Source organism: Brachypodium distachyon, chromosome 4, assembly GCF_000005505.3.
Source record: "Brachypodium distachyon strain Bd21 chromosome 4, Brachypodium_distachyon_v3.0, whole genome shotgun sequence".
NCBI lineage: Eukaryota > Viridiplantae > Streptophyta > Magnoliopsida > Poales > Poaceae > Brachypodium > Brachypodium distachyon.
Genome location: NC_016134.3, coordinates 14,647,039 through 14,671,434, shown reverse-complemented (window position 1 = coordinate 14,671,434; position 24,396 = coordinate 14,647,039). Strand labels below are relative to the sequence as shown.

Below are 24,396 nucleotides of genomic sequence, written 5' to 3'. Positions count from 1 at the left end.
ATTTGATACTAGTTTGGTTTTACAGTATAGCAACTCACGAGCATTTATTAGTTACTATTTATTAGATACTAAGTTTATATTGTTGTTGTAACTTATCGAAAATGTTATACATAAAAGTGGCGACGATAGGACAAGACTACCATATGGAATGTTATCCCAGAGAAACATTTACAGTGTTGTGCATCTTCCAGAGGTGATGACACATAGCATCAAGGTACCACCTCAAGATATGTCCAATTCTTGCACCCACGAGCTCACGTAGAAATTTTGTAGATTGATTTGTCAAGAAAAAGAGAACAAGAGAAAGTAATGAATACAAATTTTCTCTCGCTTATTGTTGTGTTTCTTCCGGATCAGATCTAGATATATGGCATATCGATGGTACCACCTTGGCTTGTCTCAAATGTACCACCTATGTCCAACTGCTCCACCCACATGCTCCCCCAAAAAGGAATTCACATGTACTCATGAAGCAAATGAAACCAAGCTGATACCAAATGACAAGAGAAATGTCGTACATTATTTTTGTTAAGAAAAAGAAGTGAAAGAGATGAGACAAGTTTAATCCCCATCAGATTTATGCTTCTTCCGGAGGAAATGACGATAGATTTAGATAGCGTCGGCACGACCACATTGGCTTGGCTTACGTCCAACTGCTCTATCTAAGGCTCCCTAAAAAGGAACAACTGTGTACTCTACACGCAAATGGCACCGGCTGATACCAAATGACACGAGAAACGTTTTAGATTGATTTGTCCAAACAAAATGTAGAAGATAAAGTGATGATACAAGTTTACTCCTCATTTACCTTTGTGCTTCTTCCCTGAGGAGATCATGATATGTTTAGATACCATCAATGATATCACCTCAGCTTACATCCAACTACTACACCTATATATAGTTTCCTAAACAGGGAACTACTCCGTAGTCCACCAGCAAATTACAGAAGCCAGCTTGTACCAAATGATAGGAGACAAGTTCAGTCGACCGTCAAAAAACGAGGAAAAAACCGGTGAATATAAGTTTCTTTACTGATGTGATTCTTCGAGAGGAGATGACCATAAGTTTAGATAGCCTCGATGATACCACATAGGCTTACGTCCAGCTGATGTACCTACATGCCACCTAAAAAGGGAACTACTTTACGTACTCCATGAGCAAACGGCACCGGGTTGGTACCAAATGACAAGAGAAATGTCTCGGAATATTGATTTGCAAAACAAAAGTAGAGAAAGAGATGACACATGTTTACTGCTCATCTAAAGTTGCGCTTCTTCACAAGGAGATAGACGATAGCTTTAGTTGCCGTGGACGGTACCGCCTCGGCTTACGCCAAACCGATTCACGCTTCGCCCCACGCGCTCTCTGAAAAAGGAACTACGCCGTGCTCCGCAAGCGAACGACGGTGAGCCTGGCAGCAAGTGACACACGAGAAACGCCGATGAATACAAGTTTTCTCCTAGTTTATTACCGATGGCATCAATTATGTATTGTTTTTTGCTCAAACATAAATAAGTATGGGTCCAAATTAGAGGAATGATAAATAGACCTCACTTACTTGCCAGTGTTCACTCGAAGAGAAGCGAAGAGAAGAGACGAGAGGAGAGGAGAGAAGCCATCGCCCATCAGCCATGCCGACATGCGATTCCTTCTACGCGTGGGAGGCCACCAGGCTCGTCCTCATTTGGGTGACCGGGGTCATCATCATCTGCTCCGCCTTTGGCGCCGGCTACAAGTACCACCACGCCACACCCTGCCACTGTGGCTCCACCGACAACGCACCGATGCCCAGGCCCATCATGGCCCAGCCGCCATCCATGGCCCGGCCCACCACAGCTCCAACACCGGCGCCCTTTCCTGCCCGGCCGCGGCCACTGGCAGCAACTGCTCCGGCCGTCGCCGCCATGGTGCTGCTGCCTCCACCACCGCGGCCGTCTCCGAAAGCGCCGAGCCCGAAGGCGTCCTGATGTATGAAGAGAGTGGAGGAATTTCAGTGCTTCAAGTTGGCATCTTGGTCTTGTAATTGCAGTTGTTCCTGTTTGCTGCAGTCTATCTGTTGAGTGTTGACACAGTAGTAGTGTTGTGTTCCTCCATGGAAATAAGTTGTTGGTGCGCTGCGGGTACCAACGAATCAACCGAGAAAATAAATGGGATCAGCTTTGGTCTTATGATACCGAGTCTTACTTATCTTCTATACCTAAGTAGGAGAAACCCACTACTTGATTTCTCTCAATATGCAAGCATGCCACATCATCACATCATTAATTTGTTCACACATCTATTTAGTGAGAAACTCATAATTTTTGCACATGCATGCATGTTACTTTTCATCAAGTTATTTCCATCAAGTGAAGAATGTATAATCTATCATACAATTACATTATATGTTTTCAATGAATACTCTTTTGTTGCTACTTTTTACTCATGTATGTTAACTAAGAATTTCTTTCAACAACATGGGCTCACGTATGTTGACTAAAAATTTCCGCGACAACGTGCGAGGCATCATCTAGTTATATTTGTGTGCCGATCGAATTCAATTAATTCACCAGTACCTTTGGAGTTGGTTACTCGTGAGACAAAAGGACTGATGTGTGCGTTTGAGTGACGCTGACAATCTTGGATCTTGGTAATCTTTGTCGTTGAAAAGCGTACCATTGAATTACTTCCCTCGTATGAACTCTGTAATTTTAACTCGGAAAGAATATCGGGCTCTGCTCGGAGTCGGACATCGACTCGGACTAGATCTCGGACGTGCGCAAGGGCTACCAGGAATACACCGAGTCGGACTTGCCCATCGGCTCCCCATCGACTATAATTGCACAGCATACCCAAAGCCGTTTCTCTCCCACCAAATATCAATCGCTCCAGCGATCCAGCAAGCAAGAGATCCATGCAGCGATACGCTACGCGAGACAGTCAGACAGACACCGATCGAATCCAAGCAAACACACCATGGGGTGCAGCATGAGCCGCCTCGCCAAGGCCACCATCTCGCTCGTCATCCTGGCTCTGCTCTTCATGCCGGGAGCCATGGCGGCAGTCGTCGCCAACTTCGACGCTTCCCGCAGCCAGCACTTGCCACTCCCACACGGATATCTGTGTGGGCCAGGAGCGTCGCCTTCGACGGCCAGGGCCATGGCCCGTATAGTGGCGTCTCCGATGGGCGGGTCCTCAAGTGGAACGGCAACAAGATCGGCTGGACCAACTACGCCCACGGCCCCGACTACAGCAGCGAGGCGTGCACCGCGTCCAAGCTTTGTCCGGAGACCGTCACAGAGAGCCATTGCGGCCGCCCACTCGACCTACATAAGACTGGAAACCTATACATAACTGACGCTTACAAGGGGCTCATGCGGGTTGGGCTTGCCGGTGGTGAGGCGACGGTGTTGGTCAATCAGGTGGATGGTGCACCTCTCCGCTTCACCAACGGGGTTGATGTCGACCAAATCACCTGCCAAGTATACTTCACGGGTAGTTCCATGAACTATCAGAGGTCACAGCACGAGATGGTTACCAAAGCAGGAGACTCGACGGGCCGTCTCATGAGGTATGACCCATGGACAAATGACGTTACCACGCCGCAGTCAAAAATCACGTACCCAAATGGTGTCCCTATCTCCCATAACTGGACGCACCTCGTGGTTGCCTCTGCCGACCCATGCAAACTCCTAAGGCACTGGATCAAAGGGCCCAACGCCAGGAAGACCGAGCCGTTTGCCGACCTCCCAGGCTACCCTGACAACGTGAGGCAAGATAGGAGGGGTGGTTATTGGGTGGCGTTGCACCGTGAGAAGAATGAGCTCCCCTTTGAATTCGGTAGGTGTCGTGGTGGTGTCACGACAGATGCCATAGGATGGCTTAACTTGGGACCGATGGATGATGGAGGATCCGGAAGAGGGAGGACGTGAAGAGAAACACGCACAAGTTGCACAAGCACACACGGATTTACCCAGGTTCGGAGCTCTCTTGCCGAGGTAAGACTTCTACTCGTGCTTTGTTGTATTAGCCAAAATAGAGAAGCTCTACAATGGCACTCCTTAAGTTGTATTCTTGAAGAAGAAGGACAAACCCTAGATGTCTAAGTGCCCTTCTCTTTTTACAGAGAGGTAAGGTTTTATTTATAGGCCGCCCATGTCACACTGACATGTGGGCCGAGTCTAACGTCATCTTCTTTGGGCCCCGCCGGGCACGCGGCTTGGTTCCCTCCGGGTGGCACCGTAGGGGACAAGACAACTTTACTTTTCCCTGGCACCCTGCAGAAAGTACCGCTATCCTCTGCCGGCTTTCGTCAGAGATTCTCTTTCAGTGCTTCCTCTCTGCAGTCGCCTGGCATCGGTACGTAGGCGCTGACCGCTTTTCCTGAGATGATGATGGCGCTGCTTTACTTTGCACCGCGTGGTCAGGATAAGACCGTTGAGAGATCTTGGCTATCGCCGAGATCAAGATGCTCGTCCTTATCCTGCAAACTCATAAGACAAAATAGCCATGCCGGCATACGCCTGGGATGCCGGCTTAGTGTTAGTTTGATTTTACGATGCCGGCATATATAACTATGCCGGCCTTGCCTTCGTCATTTCGGCTAGAGTTGTGTCGCGATGACCCTACCCGGGGTCATTCCCCCGACACTAGTCCCCGAAGTTGTTGCGGTCCGACAGAGAAGAATGCCGGGCCACGACAGTTTCCCATAGACAGGCCACCAAAGCCTACTTGGGCTTGGCCGAGAAAGATGCCGAGACAACCCTAGGTTCTCCTAGCCGAGATCAATCCATTCGGACATTCCGGGTCGGCATGCTTATCCAGCCCTTAGCCGAGATTTTTTTCTCCTCCATGGCCGACAGTTGAAAACTTACTACTGCCGATATAGATGCCACCTCTAACTTGGATAATACACTCCTTTAAACTAACGGGAGGATAAGGCAGGAGTTACTGCCTTTGCGCTTTTTGAGGCGAGCGCGCCATCCCATCAGACAGTAAAGCCGACAGAGCCATTAAGTGGGGAATTTCGGTTCCCACACAGACACTTATCCTCCCGGATCTTGCAGGATTCTCGGCGGCACGCCGCGCAGTAACCAAGCGTGCACTTTGATGGGAATAACTGCCCCAAATCGTGCGCAATCTTCCCGTTAGCCAGTGAGGTGGTGGGCATGGGGAACCCACACCCCATTACTGTGCCACGGGTATAGGTAGCAGGGGAGGGCGAGGGCAGAAAACCCTTCACACTCCTCGCACTCTTCGTCCTCCTCTGTTCTCCTGCTCCTCGCGCACTCCTTCGCCACCTGCTAGCTCCGAGCTTCCCCACCGCCGCGGTTTCTCACCTCCGAGCTCGCTGCTGTCGGTTCGCTCGCCCATCTGGGTCTCTACCGCATTAGCTTGCTAGCCCGAGCCTTGCCCAAGCACCATCTTCACCGAATCCTCCAAACCCTAGATCTGTTCTCCATCCATGGCTTCTTCTTCTCTCAACCCCGCCGTCGACCCTGCTGCTCAGCAGGCTGAAGAGAGGGCCGGCTCTGAGCGAGCCGGCTGGGAGGGCTCGGACATCACTCCGGCGGACATCCAGTGGCTCCGCCGCTCCCGGCGGATCACGGAGGACGTTGAGTGCCGGATTCCCGGCGGCGAGACCGTGCCAACTCTAGAGGCTGGTGAGCGCGTTGTCTTTCTTGCTCACTTTGAGTGCGGTTTTGCTCTTCCTGCTAGTGATTTTCTTAGGAATTTCCTAAATTTCTTTGGCCTCCAGCCGCACCACCTTCTGGCGAATGCCATTCTTACTCTCTCGGCATTCGTCACTTGCTGTAAAGGCTATCTCGTCCTTTGGCCCTCCATCGACCTATGGTCCCGGTACTTCATGTTCCGGCCACAGGTTCTTCCTGATAAACACAATCCCGGCACCGCGAAACCGATGACCCAATGCCACTGTCATTCCTCACCGAGGTTCCACTTTCCCCTGGATTCAGGGTCTTGAGTCATGTAAAAAATGGCTCAAGACCTTTTTCTATGTTAAAAATTCCTCTGAAGCCGACAAGATCAATCTACCGGGATTTGAAGTCGGCCCCTCGGAGGAGAAGAGAAACTGGTCTTACGACCCGAAGGAGGGCCTCCCGGAGATCAACGAGATCCACGCCGTCATCCTTGAGCTCAAGGACAACGGGATGACGGCTGACGATCTGTTGGCCATTTTTGTGTACCGGCGGCTGTGTCCACTCCAACAGCGGGTACACAAGATGTGTTTCTATGGCGGCCAATTCGACCCGGACAGGGTGTCGACCTTCAAGCTCACCCACGCTGAAGTCCGGCGCCGGGTCAAGGCGATCGCCAAGACGAACATGTCCGAGAAATGGACATGGGGTATGCCGGCATACAGCCGGGATCGCCGCGCTCCTCCGGTAAGTTTTAATTTTTACTTATCTCCTGTTCATATCCGACATATGGTTATGCCGGCCCTTATCTGACGAATACCATTCTCGGCTCAATGTGACTTCTTTGTGCAGAGGTTCTCTCTTCAGCGACGCGAAGACAGGAATTCCCCGGACAAACGTTTCGCAGCCCCGCGCAGGTCTATCGACGCTGAAGATCCGGATTCAGAGGACTTCTTGCCGATCGCCCATGCCTGCCCTCGACGTACCGAGAGTAAGGATCTCCGACATCCCCTTGTAATCCTTACCATACTTGTTAGCAAAGTATTTACTCTTGCTTTATCCCGTAAATAGCCGACTCGGACGAGCCTGCTGCTGAGGCATCGGATGCAGGTGCCGCTGCGGCACCGGTCCGGGAGAGGCGCGCAGTCTCGAAGCGTGCCGCCGAGAAAGATCTTCCGCAGAATGTGAAGCGGAAGAAAACTGCGGCACGCGGCCCCAAGCCTAAGCCCCTGATCACCGGGTAAGGCCAATATTACCTCAACCTCTGATGTCGGTTTTCTTCTTTTGTTGTCAAGCAAGCAACTAATTTCTACAGGGAGGCTCTGACGGCCACGCAATCTCAGACATGCATTGCGTCTGAGATCCCGGCGGCTCCGTCTTCCCATGCCGAGGCTTCAAACCCGGCCATGGGTGAGGCCGAAACCACCGCGGATCCGACATCCCCCACCCGGGACGTCGGCCGAGCGTCGACGCCACGGTCGTCGGCCAGACGGAAACTCCTGCGGCCGGAGCATCAGCAATCGGGGCCGCTCCTTCCTCGGCCGCAGTCGAGACGTCGACGGAGCTGCAAGCCTCGGAGACGCCACGGCAGCCGTCAACGGGTCCCCAGGAACCCCAAGGACCACGGCCGACTTCGACGCCGCCTCCGTCTCCATCACAGCCGGAAGCCACCCAAGTTGCTGCCGCGTGGGCCAAGAAGGCTAAAGGCCCCGCTGCCGCAACAGGATCAGCAGCTCCGGGTTCCACTGGTCCGCAGCCTTCCGGCAGGCATCAAGGGGTTCCCCTCCGAACGACCAGCGGGCACAGTTGGGGGTCACTGGGCCAGTTCGTAACGGACTGGAACAATGCCGACAGTTATGAGGTGACCTCCAGCACCCTCCAGGCGGCTCGGCAAAGCCCGCTGGTGGGACCTCCACCTGCGGCGACTCCAGAATCGGTGGCCACACGGATGTACCAAGCAAGGGTGGCCTTGTTTGAGGCCAACCGATCTGCCAAGGTATGAAGGATTCCTTAAAATATTTTTCTTTCAATTCCAGTATAGTACCCATACTCCTAGTCCCCGAGTTTTAGGGCGAGTAAGAATTAGTCGGCCTAAAGCTTAACCCCTTAAAATTTGAAACACTCTGCAACACTTTGAAATGTCAAACACTTATTCTCTGAGACTCAGGCCGGGTTTAGAATAGTCGGCCTGAAGCTTTAGAAGCTTCAAACACTTATTCCCCAAGATTCAGGCCAGGTTTAGAATAGTCGGCCTGAAGCTTTAGAAGCTTTAAACACTTATTCCTCGGGATTCAAGCCGGGTTTAGAATAGTCAACCTGAAGCTTTAGAAGCTTCAAACACTTATTTCCCGAGATTCGGGCTGGGTTTAGAATAGTCAGCCTGAAGTTTTAGAAGCTTTAAACACTTATTCCCCGATATTCAGGCCGGGTTTAGAATAGTCGGCTTGAAGCTTGTAATTGCCGACTTCTTTACTGTACCAAACTTATCAGCGAATTGTTGCTTTGCAGTCCTGCCTGAACAAACGCACCGCTACCTTCAAGACTTTGCTTGCAAAGTACAAGAAGCTGGAGGCGGAGCACGAGGCTCTGAAGGCTGACCGCAAGAGCCAAAGTAAGTATATTTTATCGGAATAAGATCTTTGTCCGAGTATCAATGTTCTGCAAAGACTAACACTTGTTCTTGTTCACAGCCGGGGACACCGCTCAAGTGGCGGAGCTACTGAAGCGCGTTGCCGAGGTCCAAGGTAACACTTCATCCCTATTCTGGGTTTCATCCATATTAGATGTCAGCCTCTGTAATATATGTCTGCTAAACAGATGAGAAGACTTGACTGGCCGAGCAGCATTGGGAGGAAATAACCCGGCTGCAGGCGCAGGTTGCGGCGCAGACCGAGGCGCACCAAACCGAGGTGGGTTAAGTCACCTCGGCCCTCTCTTCCCAGGCCGATGAAAAGATCTGCCTGGAAAGTGAGGTGAAAAAGTGCAAGGGTCTAGTTGCCCAACTCGAGACCCGCGCCACTGCCGCCGAGTTGGAGGATGCCGAGAAGACCCAGCTATTCAAGGTCGTCCGGCACGAACTCATCAAAATTGACAACATACTGACAAGTAAGTCTCCTTGGTGCAAATCTCCTTATCTGATCATTTGTCCGAGTAATAGCGATAGGGTGCCGAAAATCACTACTATTTGCCTGTCTTTGCCAGAATTCTTCCCTCAATCCCTCGAGGGTGCCCAAGAGGCCGTGAGGACGGTCCGCCGAAAGAGGGATCCGGCAGCAGCAGCAGGGGTGCCGTACGAGTATGACTTGGTGGACCACCTGGTGAGCATTGCGAGCCGGGTCAAGCCACTCAAGTCATTCGGCGTCAACATGCTGAATGCCGGCATCCGGACCTTTCGCGCGCTGTGACCGGGAGAAGAAGCTCCGATGGACATCCCGGAGTTGGCCAAGTGCTTGCTGGAGGTTGAGTCTCAGCTGAGTGACGGGCGGGAGTCGGCCGCGCGCATCGGCGCTGACGAGGCACTGTCGTTCGTACTGTCCTGGTACAACAGCATCAACCTCGACATGCTGCAGTCGATGCGTGTCGGCTCCCCCTATCTCACTGATCCCGAGTTGGTCGCCAAGCGCAAGGAGCGGGCTTACTCATTCATCTAGTATGCCAATGTGCATACGTTTGTGGAAGGCCCGCCATCCGATGCCGAAGCCGAGATGACCGACGGGGGCGAAGAAGTAGCGGACGAGGAAGCTGTTGTGGAGTCGGCCTCCACCGCGACGGATGCGTCGAGTTCCGGCGCCAACAACCCCTCCGTCTCTTCTTAGCTAAGTTAGAAAAAAACTTTAGAAATATCAGATCCCTGAAATGCTGGGTACAAATGTAGCCGGAATACTTTTGTTTGTAAGACATCTTGTTTTTAATTTAATTAAGTCTTTTGCTTATCGAATTCCCGACCGAGTCCCCGAGTTCATTTTTTCTCTTAGTGAAATTTTATGACTTCGGTTCTTTTGTCTGCCTTGCCGGCGTTCGACGTATGAATCGCAAAGTGATAAAACCACCCTTTCGAAAAAAATGACTCGACAAATTCGCTCGGCAATAACCGAGTTAAGAAAGAAATGCCGAGTTAAAATAATGTGTTCGGTTATTTTATACCCGTCTCTAGCTTGCCATGAAGCCGGGTTGCGGACAGCAGCGAAGTCATAGAGGGGATTTTCAACACCGACACACTACTAGACCGACATAAGATTACGCAACTAAGCCACGCCGACATACGAAAGATAAATGCAATTCAGCACTTAAATGATATGGAAGTCCCCGAGTTTCTTTTAAGAACTCGGCGGATAATTTCACTGTCTTAAAACATTCAGCATATGGAAAAAATGATACAAATACTCAGCTCTCAAGTATAGAATGAACGAAGCAAAGCTACGTTCCATGGCCTCTTGGTCTCCTCGCCTGACCGGTCCATCCTGTTCCCCTTGGGGTCTTGTGCATCTATAAGATAATAGGAATCATTGTGGAACGTTTTGCTCACAATGAAAGGTCCTTCCCATGGAGGTGATAGTTTGTGGATGCCAGTTGTGTGTTGCACAAGTCGGAGGACAAGATCTCCTTCCCGAAAAACTCGCGGGCTAACCTTTCGGCTGTGATAACGCCTTAGATGTTGTTGATAGATGGCCGACCGAGATAAAGCCAATTCTCGTGCTTCTTCGAGCAAGTCGACATCATTTTCTCGGGCCTCTTTTACCTTGGCTTCCGTATACATGTTACTCATGGAGAGTCATGTTCAATGTCGGCTGGTAGGACAGCTTCCGCCCCGTATATGAGGAAGAATGGCGTGTAGCCTGTAGAGCGATTAGGAGTCGTCCTGAGACTCCATAGCATGGCCGGGAGTTCGTCGCCAGCATCCCGGAGTACGTTCCAATGGCTCAATTAGCCGAGGTTTTATGCCAGCTAAAACCATGCCGTTTGCTCTTTCAACTTGTCCATTGGATTGAGAATGTGCTACGGAAGCGACATCTAGCTGGATTTTCTTCTCCGCACAGAATCGTGCGAAAGGTCCCTCCGCGAAGTTCGTTCCATTATCCGTGATGATACTGTACGGGTACCCATATCTCAAGATGATGTCCTTCAGAAATGACACCGCGGTTTTGCCGTCACACTTTTTTATCGGCTTCAACTCAATCCATTTGGTGAACTTGTCGACCATAACCAGGATATGTGTCATGCCTCCTCGCGCCCGCTTGAACGGTCTCACCATATCCAAACACCAAACAGCAAACGGCCAAGTGATTGGAATAGTCTTGAGTTCGGGTGCCGGCATATGAATCTTGCTGGCATATCTCTGGCAGCCGTTACATTTCCTGACTATATCTTCTGCTTCCTGCAGTGCACTCGGCCAGTAGAAACCATGTCGGAAAGCTTTGCCCACTAGCGTTCTCGAAGACGCGTGATGACCACACTCCCCCTGATGAATATCCCGGAGTATTTCTTGCTCTTCTTCCATCTCGACGCATCGCTGTAGGACGTTAGTGACGCTCCTCTTGTAAAGCTTGCCATTAATGATGGTGTACGCCTTCGTCCTTCTCTGAATTTGTCTTGCCGACACTTCCTCTTCCTGGAGATTTCCATCTTTGAGGTAAGACATTATCGGTTGCGCCCAAGCCGGCACATGACGAGTAGTGAAGATCGGCTCATTCGGTACATCTATATCCATTGGCTCAACCGCCATTGCTTCTGCCGAATTAAGGCACTCAGTCCCCGGGTTACTGGAACTGTTGCCACTGTCAATATCCATGGGGGTGCCGTCGGCTTCTGAGCTCGCCGGGATAAATATGGACTCCGATTCTGGTGATGGCTTGATGGATGGTTTGCGTAAATGCTCTAACGCCACACCAGCCGGAATAGCCTGTCGTGTGGAGCCAAGTTTCGACAATGTGTCGCCTGCCTCATTTTCCGCCTAAGGTATGTGGTGAAATTCACACCCTTCGAAGTGGCTACTGATCTTCTGAACATGGAACCGGTATAGTGCCATGTTGGCGTCCAATGCATTCCAGTTACTGGAAGCTTGCTGGACGACCAGATCGGAATCACCAAAGCATTGAATCCGGCAGACTCCAATTTCTTTCGCCATCTTTAGTCCGTCCACAAGTGCCTCATACTCGGCAACATTGTTAGATGCCGTGAAGTGAATTTGCAATACGTACTTAAGTTGGTCGCACTTTGGCGAGGTCAGAACTATGCCGGCACCAGGCCCACTTTTCATCTTAGAGCCGTCAAAATGCATTTTCCAGTAGTTAATTTCCGGGGGCGGTGGTTCATACTCCATCTCGGCCCAATCCACCAGGAAATCCGCCAGAGCCTGAGATTTCACGGCATCCCATCTGTCGTACTGCAGCGCATAGGGTGCCAACTCGACAGCCCATTTTGCGACTCAGCCGCTCGCATCTTTGTTACTCATGATATCCGAGACGGGCGCCTCACATATAACTCGAATCTGATGTGCCTCAAAGTAATGCTTTAGCTTCTTTGCCGCCATATATATGCCGTGCGCCATTTTCTGGTAATGGAGATAATTCTTGGACGACAATAACACCTCGCTCAATTAATATACCGGCCTCTGCACCGATTTGCCGTTTTCATCCCTTTCCACTACGATCACGACACTAACGACTCGGTTCGTTGCTGCTATGTATAACAACATAGGCTCCTTCTCCATCGGCGAAGCTAATATTGGTGCCGTAGCAATCATCTTCTTCAGCTCTTGAAAAGCTAGGTCTGCCTATGGCATCCACACAAATTTGTCGGTTTTCTTCATCAGTTGATATAAGGGCATAGCCTTTTCACCTAGCCGACTAACGAAACGACTCAGCGATGCTAGGCATCTAGTGAATTTCTGCACATCTTTGAGGCACTTCGGCAATTTCATTCTTTCTATAGCGGCAATTTTCACATGGTTCGTTTCTATACCTCGGCTTAATACCAGGAACCCAAGCAATTTTCCTACCGGCACACTGAATGTGCATTTGGCCGGGTTCAGTTTCATTCAGAATCTCCTCAGATTTGCGAATGTTTCCAGGATATCATCCAGGAGCATGGCGCTTCCCTTGGTTTTTATGACGACATCGTCGACATATACTTGCACATTTTTGCCGAGTTGATCGTGCAAGCATTTCTGCATTTCTCAAACCGAACGGCATAGTGCGATAGCAATAAGCCCCGAACGGGGTGATAAATGTTGTCTTTATTTGATCATTAGGGTTCAGTGGTATCTCGTGAAAACTAGAGTACGCGTCTACAAAAGACAGCAACTCACACCGGGCAGTGGAGTCGATCACTTGATCGATCCGAGGTAACGGAAATGAATCTTTGGAACATGCCTTGTTTAGGCTCGTGTAGTCGATACACATGCGCACACCTTGGCAGCAGTTGGGTCGTCTTTCTTCTTCTCGACCATGACCGGATTTGACAGCCAGTCAGGATGCAACACTTCCATGATAAAGCCAGCAGCTAGAAGCCGGGATACCTCTTCCGATATGACTTTCCTTTTGTCGTCAGTGAAGCGTCGAAGGGGCTGCTTCACCGGTCTTGCGTCTGGTCTGACATGCAATGAGTGCTCAGCCAACTCTCTCGGCACACCTGGCAGGTCTTGAGTTGACCATGCGAAGATATCCTGATTCTCACGGAGGAAGCTGCTGAGCTCGCCTTCCTATTTCTCTCTCAGGGCGGCACCAATGATGACGGTGCGGTTCGGGAACTCGCTATCAACCTGTACCTTCTTTGTCTCCTTGGCTGCCTGAAAGGCCACACTTCCATGGAGATTGGTCATAGCCGGCAGGCCAATTTGTGCCGCCTGAGCCATCGCAACAGCGTCTTGTAACTTCTTTTTCTCGCCAGCGATGACCAATGACTTGGCCAAAGCAGACCCGGCCGCTGCACATTCCATTGAGCGTTTGTAGTTGCCAGTGATAGTTATGGTACCATTTGGTCCCGGCATCTTCATCTTCAGATAACCAATGTGAGTAGTAGCCATGAACTTGGCGAGTGCTGGTCTGCCAAGCAGCGCATGGTATGGACTGCTAAGGTCCACCACCTCGAACACTAAGTTTTTGGTCCGACAGTTCTCCCTGGTGCCGAATAAGACGTCCACTCGGATCTTGCCTACCGGGGCACAAGACACTCCCAGCGCAATACCGTGAAAGGTAGTCCGGCTGGGCTCAAGCATGTTATCAGTAATGCCGAGCTTAAACATCGTGTCCCGGTACAGGATATTGATGATGCTCCCATTATCAATGAGAACCCGAGTGAACTTGACGTTAATGTCAGGCCCGATGAGTGTCGGGTCGACCACCAGGGCATATCCGTTAGGGTTGGGCATAACCTTGAGATGGTCTGCCCGGTTCCAGTTGATCTCCTGCTTCGACCAATACATGAATTTTGGAACAGCCGGCATAACAGCATTGGCCTCCATCTCTCGCCTACGCTGACTTTGCTTGTCAGTGGGCTCAGTGATGAAAATCATGTAGATCTGGTGATGCTCCTTGTACTCATTTCTCCTAGCATACCCCAGGATTTCTTGTTCTTCCACCTGGTTGACTGCATTGTTTGCCTGAGGGGGTCCCTGGATCTGTGCGTTTGCGCCTGTGAGCGGTGGAGGAGGGGGTAACCGACTTGCTTCGCCCTTCTCGGCCCGCTGCATCAAGCTGCATTGCCGCGTTGTGTTGTTCGCCGGCTTATTGGGGTTAGTCGTGTGAAAACGACAAGGCTGATCCAACATCACCTCGAATGTGTACTTTGGCTTATCCTGCCATGGCTTCTTTTGTTCTCCCTTCTTGACCCATTGCTGATTTCCTGTTTTCTGACACTGGCTGGAGCCGGCATCAGGTTGATCCTGAATTGCGGCGACATGGGCTAGCCCGTACCGATAATCCGGCCTATCATCTCTTCTCTTGTTGCGATGATCTTGATGATCGTTCCTCCGGAATGCCCCGGCAGGATTGTATGTCGGCTGCTCCCTTTGTGGTTCTGCCGGCATCAGCGATGGCTGAGTCGGATCGCTAAGCGCATACATGTCAGCGATTCTGATCATCTCAGATAGAGTGGCCGGCATCTCTCTTTGCAGCTTCTGCCATAGCATGCTGCCGTGTCGGCATCCTTGGGCAAACCACGTTATGACTTGCGATTCCACTATCCCTTCGCAGGAATTGCGGAGATTGTTCCACCTGGTCAGGTAATCCCGTTCAATCTCGTTGTCTCTTTGCTTGCACATGGACAACTGTTGAGAACATTTGGCCTCTTGTAAGTGCTAGTGAAATTGCTGACAAAAGCCTATCCAGCAATTGATGCTGCCTTCCGGCGAGTTGTTCAGCCATATCCTTGCCGGTCCTACCAGCATTTGAGGTACATAACGTACAGCCCATCTGCGGTTGCCGCCTGCCACGCTCACCGCCGTGACATATTCTTCCAGCCAATCTTCCGGCTTAGTGCTGCCGTCATATGTTCTCGTATCCCTGGTCAGCTGGAAACCCGGGGCTGGTCTCTCCCTCATGATCCGATGCGCAAAGCAACGTGGTCCCGGAGGGCCTTACTCCTCTAGAAGCTCGGACAAATAAATTATGTCAAGCCGATGTCGGGCATCTAGAGGTGATACTTGTCTGTTCCAAACTCGGGCTCCGAGCGGGCGGAGATTGTCACGCTCTCGCCTAATATAACCCTCGTCGCCCATAGCCGAGTACCCATCATCGTAACGATCATACCGGCGATCTTCACCTCGATAGCCGGGGTTGCGCCCGACACCCTATTGTCCTGTAGCAGTATTGGGTGCTGGACCCCGAGGTCGGTGTCCATGATCAAACGAGTAACGTTCTTGCTGGTCTCGACAATTGTCGCCGGGACGCAGGCCGCTTTGGCTGTCATCAACCATTCTGACTATCTGTTTCTCTGCCAGAGCCGGGTCATAACGCTCCAGCTGCTTATTCCAGCCAGAGTTTACGCTTTTGTCCCGTTTGCCACCAGGTGAGGACGCTTGCTTGTCAACGCGGCCACCGGCATCTGCAGCCGAGTGAATAACCTGAGATGCGTTGGGTTTGCCGTGCATTCTCATATACGCCTCATTCTGCTCGTTAGCTGTTTGGATCAGCTCTTTCACGCGCAGCTGCTGCTGCCGAAGTGCCTCTCCCGCAAGATTCGGCAACTCCTCAGCCGCAGCCTCGGCAGCCCTGAGATTTTTGCCAGGGGTATTGTATTTCGGCTTCAGTGCTGAGGCAGAATTTGCCGACGCTGCTGGTGCACCCCTGCCATCTCTTGTCATCTCGGCATTCAAGTTCTTACCACGATTACGCACCTCCCCAACTCGGCTAGGGTTAGTAAACTCAGTAGAACTAAGACCATGGGCTTTGTTATACTCACGGAGCGAGATATCGAGCTATTTTCGAGCGTGAGCGACATCGACTGCTTCCTTCAGCAGCTTCTGTCTCTCCAACTCCAACTCCGCCTGCAGCTGGGCCGGGTTAGCGTTCGACGCTACCAGCGCGATCAGCCGTTCGATGGAGGCCTGGATCTGAGTTGGCTTCGGCGGCAGAGTCGATGTGCCGGCTTGAGCGGCGATGTTCTCCGGCTTCTCCAAGGGGAGCTTCACCGTTCTGCCTGACTTGGTTGGGACCGCACCACTTCCTGCAGCGTCCCTTCCCGCATCGACGCCATGAGCCGTCACCATGACCTCCACACAGTTAGCGAGGCAGTCGGCGTTCCGGCCGCGGACCGTGTAGATGGCAGGGGGATCTTCAGCCATCGCCACCTGCTCTAGGTACCTGCAGGGACTGTCAGTGGCAACATAAACCTCGTGCATGCCGAAGTTGATGAAGCGGCCTACACAGGGAAGCGATGCACCGTTGAAGCAGCCCGCGTTGTTGTCGATGAAGCCCAGAAAGCCGAATCTCTGGACCAAACTGGAGACCACGCGCTCCCCGGTGACAAGGAAGCTTCCCGTCCGGATGAAAACTCCAGCTAGCGTCGCTGCTGGCCCCACGGTGGGCGCCAACTGTCGTGGTGGTTTCACGGCAGATGCCATAGGATGGCTTAACTTGGGGCCGATGGACGATGGAGGATCCGGAGGAGGGAGGACATGAAGAGAAACACGCACAAGTTGCACAAGCACACACGGATTTACCCAGGTTCGGAGCCCTCTTGCCGAGGTAAGACTCTTACTCCTGCTTTGTTGTATTAGCCGAGATAGAGAAGCTCTACAATGGTGCTCCTTGAGCTGTATTCTTGAAGAAGAAGAAGGAGGAGAAATCCTAGATGTCTAAGTGCCCCTCTCTTTCTACAAAGGGTAAGGTTCTATTTATAGACCACATGTGGGAACGTCATCTTCTTTGGGCCCCGCCGGACACGCCGCTTGATTCCCTCCGGGTGGCACCGTAGGGGACAAGACAACTTTACTTTTTCCTAGCATCTTGCAAAAAGTACCGCTATTCTCTGCCGGCTTCCATCAGAGATTCTCTTTCGGTGCTTCCTCTCTGCAGTCGCCTGGCATCGGTACATAGGCGCTGACCACTTTTCCTAAGATGATGATGGCGTTGCTTTACTTTGCACCGCGTGGTCAGGATAAGACCGTTGAGTATCGCCGAGATCAAGGTGCTCGTCCTTATCCTGCAAACTCATAAGACAAAATAGCCATGCCGGCTTAGTGTTAGTTTGACTTTACGATGCCGACATATATAACTATGCCGGTCTTGCCTCCGTCATTTCGGTTAGAGTTGTGTCGTCATGACCCTACCTGGGGTCATCTCCCCGACAGTAGCCATTTGGTCGCCGTGAGAGTCGGACCGAATGGGAAAATAGTCGAACAAATGAGAGGACCCAAGAGCGTGAGGTCAACGAAGATAATGGAGAGGAGCAACGACAAATACTACATGGGCTCCGTTGAGTTGCCGTATATCAGCGTAGTTACACATAAATAGGGATTGATCTTGCAAATATCTTGTTTTTCTTTCTTTTGCTATTCTTATCTTGTCCGTAACTGTGATCTACGATCCAAGTAAGTAATAAATTAACACAGTATTTTCAAATGTTGACATTCGGATGTGCTATTTAATTCGTGTTATCTTCTTGTCAGTTGTCACCCTGTTCTGCTTCTGCAAACAATCACAAACGATTTCCGTATCACAGAAGGTTTTGGTTATTTACATGCTTCAAAAGAAGCAGAGCAAAAAAAATGTTTTGGGTTATGGTTTCTGAATTTCTGTAGCTGAACAAACAGAGCACAAAGTATTCAACAAACAGAACACAGAAGACTCGTCCTACTCCGAGTGTGAGTATACAATATGCTAAACACATAAAAATGATGTGAAAGAATTCTCAAGACTCGGAAGAGCCATTTTGTACTGTGCTCTTATTACCACCTTTTTTCCGGTAGATGAACTTTCAGTAGCTTGCTAATGCAGCAAGCATGTGGTTTCAGCACCTGAAGCAGATGCAGAGCACAAATTTCTGCCGACCAACACTGAAGATTACTAATTAATTACTCGGCTGGCTTCAAAAGAAGCAGAGCCAAAAAATAGTTTTCTGCTGTGATTTCTGTAGCTGAACAGAGCACAAAGTACTTCAACTAACAAAATACGGAAGATTTATTACACTAAATGGCTACTGCGAATATGAAAATAAAAGGACATAAGAATGATGTAAAATAGTTATGACGTTCAGAAGAATCATTTTATATTTTTGTTGTTTACCATCTTTCCCTCCGGCAGACGAATATTTGGAAAGCAGAGTAAAAATACCTTGCTGCTGCATGTGGTTTCAGTACCTAAAACAGAGCACAAGTTTGATGACATTTCTTTTCTTGTAGTCCCTTTTTAGCCTTTTCCTCTGCTCTGTTCGTAATTATCGTTGGTTGCATCCGTTCGGGTATACAAGACCTGTGTGTGTTACTAGATAAATAGTTTAACAAACGAAATAGTATGAGTTATATGCCACCAAAAATATATCATTACATACTTGTTAACATTGAGGGCATATAACTCATATTTTGTCGGTCAAATTGATGATCTATGAATACACTCATTCCTATATAACCAAACAGACGGAGTACAATGACTTGATATATTCACAAGAGATACACTGATCTAATTTCAAAGATTAAGAAAACCCAACTGATACATGAGTAAACGAGCTGTCAAAAAATAAAGATGAGTAAACGATGAACAGGATTGCATCCAACTGTCGGTAAGGAAGCAAGCAACACCAACTAAGAAAAACGGTGCAACTCTGGATCCACCAAAATACATTAACCATAGCATTCATCCAAAACACAACACATACATAACTGTGCAACAGAAGTGATGAACCCTTATAAAGGGCCTTCAATTTTAGTTCCAGATATATAGAAGTTTGCTAATTATGTCCTTACATTCAACACAACTTAACTATATCTCATAATAGTTAAACAGTTTCTTGGAGTGAGTAAAAATTGTACACATGACGGTACGAAAGTGACTTGAGTGCGTCGAAAATGAAAAGAGCAAAATCATAATAGCACTGTTGGGCGTTGGCATGTAAATGAAAAATCATGATCAGTATAAAAGCATGGACAGTATAAAATTATGATCATGATCAATATAAAAGCATGAACAGTATAAAATCATGAAAGTACAATGATCAATTATGATTCATGGGAATGCTGAAAATGAAAAATCTTGAACGCATAGCACTGTTGGGCAGGTAAGTTTTTTTTGGAAAAAATGAATCCTCGTTTTATTTGTCCAGCCAAGATTGCCGTTAGTTTACATTAAACTGTAAAAGCATAGACATCATAAAACCATGAAAAATCAATTATCACTATGAAATCATGGACTCAATGGGCGTGTAAAAATTTGGAAAAACTGAATGCTCAAATGCTCACCGTGAAATTTGGAAAGTTGAAACCTCGTTTTACTTGTCCAGCCAAGATTGCAGTTAGTTTATATTAAACTGATTACAAAGTAACCATGCCTATCAGTGGTTGTCAGCTTCTGTTGTTAGAAACTTTCAACCTATGCATGACACCAGCACTAACACAGTAGATGCACCCCTTAACACAGCAGAGAGTACCTATTAACTGATCCAGATATTAGAATGACAGAAATACATGTGGAAAGCATATATACTCAGCGTCAATGTACATGAAATTCAGTTCACTCATATCCAGCTTATCAGCCAATGTGTTGGAATCAGCAGCGAGTCAAAAAGGAGCCAAGCTAAATTGTGCAAATTACAGCAAGAAAGAGTGCTTGTGACAGCAGGAGATGCAATATAGAATGTCATGGTATATAATTCATATGAGGCTATCAGAAAAGAATAAGAGTAAAACAAGATACCACAAAGATAATGACGACAGTTGATTCTACAGTACAGAGGCAGAATTCCAACCTCTGCCTTTTCAACAAATAAGAGTTGAGCCAGAACAAACTAAGGACCTCAAAATAATTTAATTACAATGCATGATTGTGTCTTACACCGTGTATAATATCCATTCCTGCAGCATACTAGATACTACATATCGATGCTAATATTGCATTACTCTCCGACTCCTTAATATTCCAACGAGGGCCTAGTCTTAGTTGCAAAAATTTGATGGTTACCAGGAGCCGAGTGGAGCTGGACGCACGAGTCCTTGAGCACGGAGCAACCATGGCGGTCAGCCAATGCCAGGGTTGCAGCCACGGAGCCCATGTCGAGGTTCTCGCGCTGCAAGAAGAAGCCGCCCCGCCATCGCCTCGAGCTGGTCCGTCTCCGGCGCTGACTCCGTGTAGATGAACTGGAGCAGAGCCTTGCACACGTCGGCGTCCATGCCATCGATGCGTAACACAATGGTCGTAGTCTTCTCGCCGGTTGCTGAGGAGAGCTCCGCCTTGAAGACGGGGGATTGGTCCTCGAGAACCGTCCGGTGCGCGGGGAACGTCTCTCCGGCCACCTCGATCTTCACGTCCGCTTCGTGACTTTTCCAAAAGGTCTCTGCGAGCTGCCCGCGCAAATCGAACGGCGGCGGCGGCGGCGCAACGACTTGGCGCAAATCGAATTGCCCACCTTGGCCCTGACATGACATGCGCGTACTCGCCGATCCTGAACACATGGGACCCCGTCGCCTTCCTCATGCCGGGCAATGCAGAAGCGGAGAGCTGCTTCCGGCCACCGGCGCCAAGGGCGGCCATGAGCGCTGACATCGACATGATGTATGGGGACCCAAGGAGAAGATCCACCGCGGGCTTCTTGCAGATATAGGAAGGTGCAGAGTAATTTACGGGAATCGATAAGTAGATACGATACCCATATCGTACCTTCAAATAGTGTTGACTTGCGCTACAATTAAGTAATTACAAGACATCCCGATCAAAAAAAAAAGTAATTACAAGACATTGTTTCGTCCACGTCTCGATTGTACACGGTCACCATAATAAACCACGTAACTAACTATGTGCAGCTTTCTGGCCAAATATACCAAGTCTGTTTCTAAATATAAAATACTTTAACTTTACCGTCAGTCAAACATTTTTTTACAAAAAGTCAGGAGAACGACCACGGGCAAAAGCCCGCCTGCACCATTTTAATTAAAGAGTAAAATACACCACTAGTATAAACTCGAGTGAAATAATCAGTTTAGTGCATAAACTCGCAAAACGCATAGATTAGTCCATAAACTGGAATTAGTGTAACAGTTTGTCCAAAAATGGTTCGTCGAGGCATAAACACGCAACGTCAGCTAAGGCCAGGACCGCGGCTTCTAATCCCTTTTTCTCATGGTGTTTTTTTTTTCTCAAAATCAACCGAACGATACGAGGAGACGAACCGTTCGGATTTCCACATTGCCCTCGTGCAATGGCTTCAGCAGGCCACGTAACCCACAATTCGGCCACTCATGTTCAAGGAGAAGGGCATACGCGAAGTGTACGTGCCACTGTGGCTACCGATGCTGTTAACCAGTACTAGACTAGCAAAGTTCAATTGCCACGGCAAAGTCTGTGTGTAGCTCCGTTACATCCCACCGTGCTAACTTGTTTCCTGACGCCTTCCATTCTCACCGTAGCTCTTATAATTCCATGGTACTAAATCCAATTGTCCTACATATTAGCGTGCTTGGGAAAAGAGGATACTTGTGCGGTGCCCATATATATGGAAGAAGTTCAAGAAGTAGGGTTCATTATTATTGTAGTTGTAGGTAAGGATTTAGTAAATGCAGAAGCATTCAATCCATGCATTATATGACCACAAGGTTAGGGCATGTATAATAGGGGACGTCAGTTTTTTCTTAACAGTGCCACATAGAATAAAATCTGATGTGCAAGAGAGAGAAACGAAAAAAAGCACAAGTCTTCTCTTAATAGAGATGATCTCTTCACAAGAATGATAAGGCAAAGATAAGGCAATTTTCTCATTGTATTAGATTTTACCTTTTCTTAGCATTTATTTAGTTAATTTTATTCATCTAATCATCAATTTTAAGATATAACATTAAGAGATAACCCATTGTACAACATGTTTTGTTGTTTTTTCTAAATGACGTGGAACACCTAAGATAAGACAGTTTTATCAACCATTGTACATGCCCTTACCCAATATTGTACTTACAGAGAAATATGTCTACATTTTTACTTAAGATTATAATCTGATCTGATAATAAGCAGTAAGAGAATGGTATTGCGGTATTTTTCATGTTGCCAGTAATTAGATTGATCTCTTTTTTGGACAAAACACAAGTACAAAGCTTGTGGACAGTGGACCGGCTAGTCTCTATTCGTCGTAGGCTAGATGCCAGTTGATACCTTTTAGAACTTATCTGATTAAATCCTGGTATGCTTGTTTGATCATTCAGGGTGCCAATTTCGCAAGAAGATTATTAAAAAAAATCAAAGTACCCCTTGAAATTAAGATGTTTCGGATATGGTCGCTCGGCATATCTTCAGCAGGCTTGTCTGGCAGTGTCCTAGACGATTAGATTAGATTAGATGTAGAGACTCGTTATGTTTGATCTTTTCCATTGTTTTTTATCTACTCATGATTTCTAATCAGCGATTTGTACAAGTTCCGAATACTATGCAATAAAAACGGTTGTGAGCATCGATTGATGCATAGGACGGTGACTTTTCCCCTTTTCAAAAAGGAATCAGTGCATCAGCACGTGGATACGTTTTGGGACTTGTGTTTTTCGAGGAAGATCGAGAGATATATAGATGGTGGTATATATTACACAGAAGATGGGATGCCGAGAATTGTTATGGATCCGATTGTAGGTGAGGCCTTAGTAAATGCAGAAACATTCAATCTATGCATATATAATTTCATCGAGGCTATTTTTTTTTTCTTGAAATACATAACACACTTACACACCGTTCATGGGTACGTCATCTACCACTGAAAGTAAAGTATTGGTTAAGGTAAATGTGAGCACCGGTGTCAAGTCTAGTACTTGAACGTGTGAGCTGGTTACCCCACAAGGAATCAAACCATCCGAGCTAACCTCAGTTCACCCATCGAGGATACTTTATTGTACTTGAAAGCAAATAATAAGAACTGTTGCCGTTATTTGTTTCGTTGCCGTTGGAGATTTAGACTCCTATGTGGACAAAACTTGAAAACAAAACCCTAATGTAGATACGTAGTCATTTCTTTCTTTTCAAAAAAACATCCAAGTTACTTGTCATTGTAGACATAAAACATAAATCAAATTGTATCATCCTGGTTCTTGCCAGGTTTTTTTATTGCTGACAAAAGCTCAAGTCCTTGTTATTCAGGTTGATCATTCTTGTGGCAAGATCGATATAATTTCCGAGATTCGCTTAGCATACCCTCGATCGGTACGGTATGGCCAAATTGTCGAGTGGTAAGAACCCACGTAACCAATAGTTATTTCTCTCTATGGTTGGAAGATCAACCCACCATCACATCAGTTGTTACCGATACCTACCTCAGTTGTGGAGATATGATGGTCCCTCCATTTCCTTCTTATAGGTGTCTTCCTCTAGCCGCGTTGTCGGCGTCTGCGATAACTTTGGAGAAGTGTCTGGACACTGACATGCACGTGTTCGTGCTTAATTTTTTACTAATACCTCTCACTCCCACGAGAGCTCTCTCCTCTTACATTTTCAAGGTACCAAAACTTATGTGGCAGCTTTCTCGATGTGAAAATTATCTTGAGTGTTTGTGGTATTTCTAGCAGAAGATCAAGAGATCGATGGTGGTATATATGTGTGCAAGAGTAGCAAAGTTCAAGTAACTATGGATAAGATTGTAGGTGAGGCATTAGTGCGAATATGGGTGACGCATTCAATAGTTCAACCGACTTCTTCTTTCTCCTATCCCATTCGATTGAGATGCTCTAAAAATACCGAGGAGAAACGATCAGATCTGCATCGACCAAAAAGAGAGCAAAGGTGAAAGAGGACACTAGAATCGTAGAACAAAACTAATAACATGCACAGAAAAAGAATCACCTGAATTAACTCATTTTGGAGTATAAGTTTTCGTGTCTGGTTATATCTAAATTGCCTCATTTTTAAGCAAAATACTTAAATTTAAGTTTATGAACCATAGCCATTTATTAATATCTATATCTCATTTTACCTTTCATTTTTTCCATTCGTTTCGAATCTTAAAGCATTATGCAACGCCTAAAAGAACCAACTTATTTCTTACTAAAACGAGACAGCTTGCATATAACAAAAGCGTTTTCTTAATCACTTTTTTGAATATTAATACGGAGCAGCAGTTACCAGGAGTTATACTCTGATTCTGACAT

General features: G+C 48.0%; 2 protein-coding genes and 1 pseudogene across 2 annotated transcripts; 2 read left to right on the top strand and 1 right to left on the bottom strand.

The window, feature by feature from the left end:
* The first annotated feature begins 1,631 nt into the window (after positions 1–1,631).
* LOC104584944 (alpha carbonic anhydrase 8-like) lies at positions 1,632–1,967 on the top strand. The gene has a single exon (XM_010240786.1). The coding sequence runs from the start codon at positions 1,632–1,634 to the stop codon at positions 1,965–1,967; it is 336 nt and encodes a 111-aa protein (XP_010239088.1).
* Positions 1,968–2,955: 988 nt separating this feature from the next.
* On the top strand, positions 2,956–17,587 carry LOC100837717 (annotated as a pseudogene).
* Positions 17,588–20,301: 2,714 nt separating this feature from the next.
* Positions 20,302–20,709, bottom strand: LOC112268640 (BTB/POZ and MATH domain-containing protein 1-like). The gene has a single exon (XM_024454551.1). It carries the CDS (start codon positions 20,707–20,709, stop codon positions 20,302–20,304), a length of 408 nt encoding a protein of 135 aa, XP_024310319.1.
* Between the last annotated feature and the right edge of the window lie 3,687 nt (positions 20,710–24,396).

Coding starts and splice junctions, on each gene's coding strand:
- LOC104584944 (XM_010240786.1), top strand. CDS start 1,632: ATGCCGACATGCGATTCCTTCTACGCGTGGGAGGCCACCAGGCTCGTC.
- LOC112268640 (XM_024454551.1), bottom strand. CDS start 20,709: ATGTCATGTCAGGGCCAAGGTGGGCAATTCGATTTGCGCCAAGTCGTT.